The sequence below is a fragment of the Netta rufina genome (genome assembly GCF_964035555.1).
Source record: "Netta rufina genome assembly, chromosome: 2".
Classification (NCBI taxonomy): Eukaryota; Metazoa; Chordata; class Aves; order Anseriformes; family Anatidae; genus Netta; species Netta rufina.
The window spans coordinates 134,610,654-134,620,287 of NC_140124.1; the positions used below are offsets into that span (position 1 = coordinate 134,610,654).

General features: G+C 45.8%; 1 protein-coding gene across 1 annotated transcript; it reads left to right on the top strand.

The window, feature by feature from the left end:
• The first annotated feature begins 261 nt into the window (after positions 1–261).
• On the top strand, positions 262–7,651 carry PDP1 (pyruvate dehydrogenase phosphatase catalytic subunit 1). The gene is made up of 2 exons (XM_084306894.1): positions 262–340; positions 3,626–7,651. Exon 2 carries the CDS (start codon positions 3,670–3,672, stop codon positions 5,275–5,277), a length of 1,608 nt encoding a protein of 535 aa, XP_084163020.1. The 5' UTR covers positions 262–340; positions 3,626–3,669; the 3' UTR covers positions 5,278–7,651.
• The last annotated feature ends 1,983 nt before the right edge of the window (positions 7,652–9,634 follow it).

The following is a 9,634-nucleotide window of genomic DNA, read 5'->3' on the forward strand; positions in this document are numbered from 1 at the left end:
CCGCCCCCGCCATCTCCCCCTCCCTCATGGGGGGGGGGGGGGGCCAGTGGGCGTGGCTTCGCCGCCTTCCCGCCTTCGCGCCCCTGCGCGCGCACGCAACGTCCCCTCCCCCTCTCTCCACCCGCGCGCCTCAGCGGCTGCCGAGCCTCCGCGTCACGTGCCCCTCCTTGCCCTCCCCGGCAGCCAATGGGCGGGCGCGCCGCGGGCCGCGGAGCCTATATAAGGCGGCGCTGCGCGCGGCGGCCCCAGCAGTGAGGCGGCGGCGGCGGCGTGAGTGGGTGTGCGCGCGGGGCGGTGCCTGCGGCGGCTTCCCGGCTGCAGCCGTCCGGGCAGGAGCCAGGTGAGCCAGCTCTGGGGCGGCGCGGAGAGGGGCAGGAAGGGCCGGGAGGAGGCATGGAGGGCGGCTGTGTCAACCTAAGGGGGTAGCGGCGGCCGGCGGGGCGGGCCGGGCCTTGCCCTGCCCTGCCCCGGGGGAGCGGGCGGCGGCGGCTCGGTGTGTGCGCGGAGCGGCTGCGTGTGTGCTGTGCCTCCCTCCCGGCGCCCCCCCGGGCGCTCCGTCTTCTCTAACGTCCTCTCCGCCTTTGCTTCTTCGCCCTCTTTTTTTCCTCCCCCCTTTTCCCTTCCCTTCCCTCCCCCCACCCCGCCCCGGGCTTCTGCTTTGTGGATGTTGGCGGCTTCTTGTTGTGACAGGAGAATGTGTGTGTGCCCCGGGCCCAGGCGGATCGGTATGTATCTCGCACCGGTGTTTGGGGGGGGAATTGGGGGTCCCCAGGGCCGAGCCTGCCTCGTTCCTTCTCCCCTCCTCTCCGGCAGCCTGCTGCCTTCAGGTCAAGTGTCTGACAGTGCTGTTCAGGAGGTGTTTTGGAGGAGCAGCATCAAGTGGCCTATGTAGGACAGTTGTAGTAAGCCCTTGTTAAAGGAAGGGGTGATATACTTCTGTTTAATCAGAATAGTACTACAAAATCCATAAACTGGCCATCTGGCTCATTATTTGCCATGTTTGTGGCCTGAGAAGTAGTGTTTGTACCCTGTTCTCAGCCTGAAGAGGCTTTAAAATCTATCCTGATACCAATCAGCTGACAAATCCTGCTTGGGTAGTAAAATTTCTTCTTAATGCCTTTTCCTTTTGTCCTATCATCTTCATTAACTTAAGGCCTTAAAGTACTTCAGGGCTAGCTGCAGTGTGCTTTTATTTTGGGCATCCATGTTGCAGGGTTAAATGGGAGAGACTTGGAATGGTTTCAGTTGATGTTGGTAGACTTGGAATTTCTTTGACTTGATCAGCTGGGTCTAAAATCAGGCACACAAAGCAGACTCGGAAAAGCTGGCAGGGATTCATTGTGAGAGATACAGGCAGTGGAAAATTGGAGGCTATTTTCTTCATGCATCTTCACAGGTTTCATTAAACGTTTGCTAAACTAAGGATAAAAAATAAGCAAAATAACTTCTAGTGGCACTGCAGGGCCACTATATCAGCAGTATGCTTGTAATTTTGCTTCATCATGGGGTGACAGCAAAGCTATTGGAACAGCTGTAAACCATGCATGGGTCAGCACTGAACTCAAGCATGTAGCAGCCAGAGGAGCTCCCCTCAGTAGGGGTCTAGCAGGAGACCAGCGTGGGATCTGAGGTGCTGCTGCAGACCTGACACATCTGTAGAATGCTGAGGATCCCATTCTGTAATCAAAGTTGTGGCTTTCAAATGCCATGTGAAGAAATGCACATAACTGTTACCAAAATAGCTCCTGTATAATTAGAAGGCAGTAATAGACTTTAAAATCTATATTTGGAGTTGCAGTTCACTTGTGTCATACTGTGTGCATGTGAAGTCTGGGCTGGAGAAAGACATTTTCTGGGAAGCCAGTGGCTAGCATAAATTTATTATGTGCCTGGGAGTTCAAGCCAGTGCACTGCTGCTGAGTATATGGGCAGCTGGCCGGGGTCCACAGGACTATGACCGAAGCTCTCCCTGGTAGCTGAACCACAGCAAATTGGCCTCTTCAGGCATCATAGCTGTCAGGAGGAGGCCTGGGAGAGGTCAGTGGACAAAAAAATCTTTGTGAATACAAGTTTGGATTGACAGGCGCTTCTTCAGGGAACGAAGGTACAATGTGAGAACGCCAGTGGAATGGTAAAACACAAATTCGACTTTTCTCAGTCACGAAGTATGTAAAATGCTGAAAGCAACGGGGTCTACTCCTAAGAAGAGGCAGGCTTGCAGAGCATTGCTTGCTTCCTTGCCTTCCAACACAGAGCGGGGTGTGTTCATGTGCTTATTCTAGATACTTCTTTGCTGATAGACTGCCACAGAATTCTGATCAATGGGAAGCAGAGAATAGGTGAGAGACGAGTGCCTAACAACAATACCTAGTGCTGCGGAAGCCTTGTACAAGAACTCTAATCTTCTTTTTAGAAGAAGCAGTTACGCTGAAGCTTAATCATAAAGAAACTTGATCATAAAAGATGGAAGAAGAAAAATGAATTGCCATTAACTGTGCACACTTTGCATAAAAAATGCAATTCTGCTCTCTTCCCACTGCATTTTTTTTCAAGTTTCACACTAAAACACTACCTGAGAATGAAGCATAATGAATAAGAGGTTTAAGAGGTGCTCGTGCTAGTGTTGTGAATGAGTGTGGTAATGGGGACCAGTAAAGTGATGTTTGAGTAAGTTTTCTCCAGAGGAATGAAAAATTATTAGGGAGACTTACGCATGGCAAAGCATTAGTGTTTTTCTTGGGCACTAAATTTAGTTATTTTACTGTAGCACTGATATAGCTTTGGGTTAGTGTGGCGCTGTTCTAGTGATGGAAGAAAACACAGGTTGTATGTAATCTTTCAACTAACTAGCTTTTTTTTTTTTTTTTTTTAGCAATTTATAATCCTAAAACTGAGGTAGATCAGCTGTTAGTAGCAGATGTACATTTTCTACCACTTATATTTTTATCTGATGAACTAGAAATCTATTGCCTAGACTCCTGTGGCTGCTTTGTATATATAGACACCGTGATGTCACAAGTGTGACAGTTTTGCATGTGAAAGGGGGGAGAAGGAACAAACCTTGCTATTGGCTTCTGTTTGCCTAAAATAGGTCTGCTGTCTGCTGCTTGCTTTTTATCATCTAAAGCATCTTCATCTTAGTGCTGGTTGTCTGTCGTCTCGATGCTGTTCCTCGAAGCTCGCTGTTACGTGTTATCTCTTCAGTCTCACAAAGACTGCATCTTCCTGTGCCGCATCCGGCTCTGCTGAGCTGGAATCTCAGCATCAGCAGGAAACCAAACCTCCACAGAAGCCTCGTGGAGCATGGCACTGCTCTGTTGCATTGCTGCGTGCTAATTGCTGCCTGAAATCTTATATGGAGCTGCATTGTCTGTCTGGATCGCTGTCACTTCCTTACTACTGTCTGAGTGGGTGTAAGAGCTACTGCCTCTATGCTGAGCTTCTGAGTATGGTACAGCTTCTGTTGTTATAGCCCAGCACTGTATAAACAAGCACTTCTTCCTCTTCTGTTTATTTCATGTTATAAGCAACTTTGTTTAGGGGCTATTAAAGTCTTAACACAGTCTTCTGGGGGAAAAAATCTGTTAGCTGTCCCCCTAAGCACAGTTGTTTTCTTGTATTTCAGCAATTCCAGTCCGAAGCTCCAGGCTGCCATTGCTGTCTGATGCCATGCCAGCGCCAACTCATCTGTTCCCATTGATTCGTAGCTGTGAGATTAGCAGAATATGCAGTACTGCTTGTTACTGCCACCATAAACATCTGTGTTGCTTTTCCTCTCATTTTGCTCACGGTCACTTCAGATATGCACCTCAGAAGAGATTTGCAGCACTTTATAGGCCAAAGGAGAACTTCAATCATTTTATTCACGCGAGGGATTACGCTTCTACACCACAGAGATTTTACCTCACTCCTCCACAGGTCAACAGCATCCTGAAGGCAAACGAATACAGTTTTAAAGTCCCAGAGTTTGATGGCAAGAATGTGAGCTCTGTCCTTGGCTTTGATAGCAACCAGTTGCCTGCTAATGCTCCAATCGAAGACCGGAGAAGCGCTGCCACTTGCTTACAGACACGAGGGATGCTTCTGGGTGTGTTTGATGGCCACGCAGGCTGTGCTTGTGCTCAAGCTGTCAGTGAGAGACTGTTCTACTACATCGCTGTCTCGTTGTTACCTCATGAGACTTTACTTGAAATAGAAAATGCTGTGGAAAGCGGTAGAGCTCTCTTGCCTATTCTGCAGTGGCACAAGCATCCCAATGATTACTTTAGCAAAGAAGCTTCCAAGCTTTACTTCAATAGTCTGAGGACTTACTGGCAGGAGCTGATTGATCTCAATAGCGGAGAGACTACGGATGTGAAAGAAGCTTTAATTAATGCTTTTAAGAGGCTTGATAATGATATTTCTCTGGAAGCTCAAGTAGGAGATCCAAATTCTTTCCTCAACTACCTAGTACTGCGAGTAGCGTTCTCTGGTGCAACTGCCTGTGTGGCCCACGTAGATGGTGTTGACTTGCATGTGGCAAACACAGGTGACAGCAGGGCCATGCTCGGGGTTCAGGAAGAAGACGGCTCTTGGTCCGCAGTCAATCTCTCCTACGACCACAATGCACAAAATGAACGGGAAGTGGAACGTGTGAAAACGGAGCATCCCAAATCTGAAGAGAAGAGTCTGGTGAAACAAGACCGCCTCTTGGGCCTGCTGATGCCTTTCAGAGCTTTTGGCGATGTGAAGTTTAAGTGGAGTATTGAACTACAGAAGAGAGTGGTTGAGTCGGGCCCGGATCAGCTGAATGACAACGAATACACCAAGTTTATTCCTCCAAATTATCACACTCCCCCTTACCTCACCGCTGAGCCAGAGGTCATCCATCACAAATTAAGGCCGCAGGATAAGTTCCTGGTTTTGGCTACAGACGGGCTGTGGGAGACTATGCACAGGCAAGATGTGGCTAGAATCGTAGGGGAGTACCTCACTGGGGTTCACCACCAGCAGCCGATAGCTGTTGGTGGTTATAAGGTAACTCTGGGGCAGATGCACGGTCTCCTCACAGAAAGAAGAGCGAGGATCTCTTCAGTATTCGAAGACCAGAACGCGGCGACTCACCTGATCCGTCACGCAGTGGGCAATAACGAGTTTGGCACTGTGGATCACGAGCGGCTGTCCAAGATGCTCAGTCTTCCAGAAGAGCTGGCTCGCATGTATAGAGATGACATTACCATTATCGTGGTGCAGTTCAACTCGCATGTTATAGGTGCATGTCAAAATGAAGAACTGTGAATTTGTACGTAGGGAACTGGTTACCAAAGCTGTAACGATGGCCAGTACGAGCAGCAGATGGAAAAAACAGACAAATTCAATAAGTGAGCAAACTGGTTGCTTGCTAGATTCAACATAATCCATTGTTCCTGCCTTCCCACAGAGCTCTAGATAGAGGGGGAGTGCTATTGACCTTAAGTCACTTGAAGAGGAAGTCACAGTTTGGGAAAAGAGGTTTTTGTAATAACTTTGCACTATTGATTTCATGAATGCTGCTAGAACAATGTCTTGAATTTGGCAGAGCTGCATGAGGGAGGGAAGGGAGGATTAAGAATTAACTACCAAACATCTGGCTGTTCAAGAAACGAAGCCTGTTAACATCTGTAAATATCACTGTCTTAAAAGATGAGTAATGAGGAATGTTGTTGAATTCTTACAGGGCTAATTCTTGCGGAGAAGGTGCGGTTGGTTATTTGTGAATATATTGACAACCTTTTCCTCTAAGTAGGAGGATGACTTTAACCGAGTAGGTCTTCAATGTAACAAAGTTATCTCACTCATATAGACAATGTCATTTGCTTAAGGATATTTGTCTAAGTGTTGACTTTCAATGCAGGTCTAAGCCATAATCAATACTTGAGATTCTGTTCTGGTTTAATCATATCTTTATACGCAGTGACTTCTAAATGTCTGTGCATCAATAGCTTCTTGGCTTGTGGGTTTCTGCACAACTGGTAGGGCAATAATACATTACAACATGCAGTTAAGGTATCAAGTAACTTCGTGGAGGACTTCAGCATGAAGAAACTTGCAGACTCCTCAGAAAGAGTCTGTATTGCTAGTCAAGACTGTGTTGGCTTTCCTAAAGGTCATGTCCTTCATGTACTCCACCCTGTCTGGTGTTACTTATCTGGTAAGATAAACCTTCACCTGAAAAGATCAGGAAATCATTACTAACCTCATTGTGGCTTTGTAATTTGCACTCGTTTTTACTTTGGCTGTTTCAAGTGGTCACATAATGAATGTCTTGCACTTGAATACATATCTGTAAGAATGTCAGATTTAAAAACTACAAATTACAAAAAATGAAGTATGGCTTGTACATAGGGTTTTAGTTGGGAAGCTAACTGGCATGCACGTGTATGTTTAGTGGCTTTTTTTCTAGCAGCTTTATTAGCAGCTCTGGTTCTCTGGACAGCTGGTGTATGCATGTTCTTACAGTCCAGAATGTTACCACATGGCAGTCTCCTAAATGGGTCTGTTTGGCTTGTAGGGGTTGAGTTTGAACTTAACAAGTAGTGTCCTGGACTAAACTTGGGTGCCTCGAGTTGTTGGGCTCTAACTGTAAAAAGGAGGGACTGACAACTAACTTAAAGGTCGTCATTGCATCTGTTTGAGATATGTCACATTGTACAGATTCCTCTTAAGCTGCCCTTAATTTAAAAACTGAGATGCTGGCTAAAATGCCAGTCCGTGGTGACTGGGAGAACACTTGTAACTTGAGTCATGTGTTCTAGAGAAACTCTAGATCAATCATAGGTCAGCATACTTCATTTCACAGAGGTGTTTCAGCTAAAAACTTCCTTAAGCCTTCATTGCCAATACGAAAAGAAAACACAAACACTTTAAAAAAAAAAAAAAAAAAAGCCCAGCTTAGTTTGGTTAGTTGAGTAATGTGGCACTTTCCACTAAATGCAAATATTTCCAGCTAAGCTTACTGTTACATAGGGTACACTTAGCTTGAACAAGGAACCTGTGCTATAGTAAACATTGGCTCCTCGGACTCACGAGTGCTGGGTGTACTTAGTGGCCTGCAGCTTTAATCTGCCTTCCCTTTACCCAGCCTGAAAATACCAGGATCAACTTTGCTGGAAGGTTAGTGCTATCTTCAGTTTGCATCCAAGATGTGAACAGCCCTTCTTTATTCGAAGGGAAAAGGGGAACTCGAAAATGCTTAGACAAGTACTGGCTGTTGACATTGCTTCTGTATGTTGTGTTTTGGTGCCTGTCTTTAGCTAGGTCAGTAGACTTCATGTTCTATCATTCAAATGCAGTATGTATCTAAGCTGTTACAGTATTTAACTTTCTTACTTTTTTTTTTTTTTACTGTTAAAGCTCTATTACATGTATTGATGTATTTAACCTATGATTCTTGATATGGATTTGGTACAAGTCATGGCTAGAAGAAATGAATATTGGTCCCATGTACACAACTTTTGAGGAGAAGCTGCTTTTTGTAGAAAAGACGCATATGTATGGGGTCAGACAAAATAGTATTTATGTCTTGCTTGGAGACTTGCTCAGTATGTATGCAGTGAACAGAAACAGCATAACTGCCTGCTGAACAGGTGATCTGAACAAATGTCTTTTAATAGAATAAATAAAATGATCAATTATGCAGAAATCCTTGTGTATTGGCTTGATACAGAATGCAGCAGTGGCTCTGCCAGGGGTGGAGCTCATGGAGCTGTCTTCATTTCAAGTGTGTTCTGTTGTGCAGTCACAGTTATGAATAGACCAGATGGCTCAACAATGCAAAGCATAAATGGAAACAGGCTGGGAACTGGGCTTCAAAGCTTCCAAATGCCACAGAGGCTTGAACCCTACATCAGGTGTGCTGCTGCTGCCGCCTGCTGGCAGTAGAGCTTAAAAAGAGCCTAAATCCTCTCTGTTGGTACCTCCTGAGCGTTCCCCTTCCCTCATTGTTCTCTCGAGAAGGGAGATGGGGGTGCTGGAGATAAAAACAGGCGTTATCAGTGCACAGAAATCCGAGGCAACAACATAAGTTGTGGACTGTGCCCTATACAGAGCAATATTTCATAAGCAAATGATCTATTACACATGCAGGTCAAAATGACTTGATGGTGAGCTAAAAAGGAGCAGCTCGTGCACCACAGGCTGAGAATGTGCTCTGTTGGGTTGCTCACCAAGCCTGTTGCACTGCAGGGAGCATTGCTATGCTCTATGGGAGGAGGGTGCAGCGATTGCTTGTTACACAAATACGTGTTTCACAGCTGCAAGTAGATGGCTTAACCCAGAAGGATGGCTCCCAAGCCTTCAAATTCATCTTTAAGCCAATATCTTTAAATGGTTCTAGGTGAATATACCAACAGAACTGTTTTGCAGTAACAATCCTAGATAAGGGGGGAGTGGCAAATCTTCCTGTGATCTGCTTTCATTTTAAGGATCTAATTCCATTCCCTTGTGTTTAAAAAAATGGTATGTGTTATAAAATTCTGCCAAAAGCAAGTATAACGTGTTACAGCTGTTACTGTGAGAGCTTCTACATTCTCATTTTGCCTTTTGTATGCAAGACTTGAGTTCAGAATTCATTTTGTTTTTCCATTTCCTTACCATAGGGCAGAGTTTTGCGTGTCATGCTCCTAAAATGTGACGCATGCTGTAAGAGCATAGTCTCATCGTGATGTGCTGTTTATAGCTGGACTCTTAGACTTGGGTTCCTGTACTTTGAACTGCTCTGGAGCAAAAGGATGTCTGGTAACTGCTTCCAGCGAGTGTGCTACAAAACAGTTAGGCTGCTCTGGGGGAAGGCATATCTGTAATGAGATTACCTGGCATCGATGGACAATTCAGGTTTTCAGTCCAGCCCATCTGCAATATCCCAGGCTCCCTGATGCAGATAGTGTCTGGTTTCATGGCTTACAGTAACTCCCTGCCACCTGATGTGCACCAGTGACCTTTATCAGTGTGGCTGCTCAACAGGCAGCAGTGCTGCTGCACAGCAGTCCAAGAACGGTACCTGCACGAGGCGTTTGGGCATGCCAGGGGGATAGTTCTTGTAGTTAATAGTTCTCTTCCTATGCAGGAAGCTCCTCATTGCTGTTCAGTAACATGTAAATAGAAACAATCTGTGCAGATGGAGTATCTAGTCAAAATGTCCTGTCTTTAATTTGGGGAAGCTGCGAATGAAGCCCATCCTGGGGGTGGGATGAGAAGGAGCTTTCTTGCAGCCTGCCAGCTGGCACGCTGCAGGTTGATGTAGTTACCCTACTGTACGGAACAACGAAGAAGTTAAGCTAAACTTATTGAAATGAGCCCAAAGTGATGGTTTGCAGAGATCTGCATCCTCCTGAGAGGTGCTTCAAGTGTGATAGTGCTTTGGGAGATGCCTTTTTCTGTTATGTTCAGAGGCTTAAGTGTAGAAGCTGATGAGATACTTCATTGCTGTGTATCGGTTCCTGTCTTAATACAAAGAAGCTTTAAACAAAGCAGGCTTCAGAATGAATGCATTCATGCCTCAAAATGGTGGTTTAGCTGTTTTGTCCTTTCTTCTCTGTTTTAATTTGAAAGCCTGCCTTTGCCAAATGGTTTCACTTCCAGAATTTTGCCATTTACTCAGCAGTGAATACAGAAAGTC

Excerpts from the sequence above, each read along its gene's own strand:
- PDP1 (XM_084306894.1), top strand. The coding sequence starts at position 3,670 with ATGCCAGCGCCAACTCATCTGTTCCCATTGATTCGTAGCTGTGAGATT.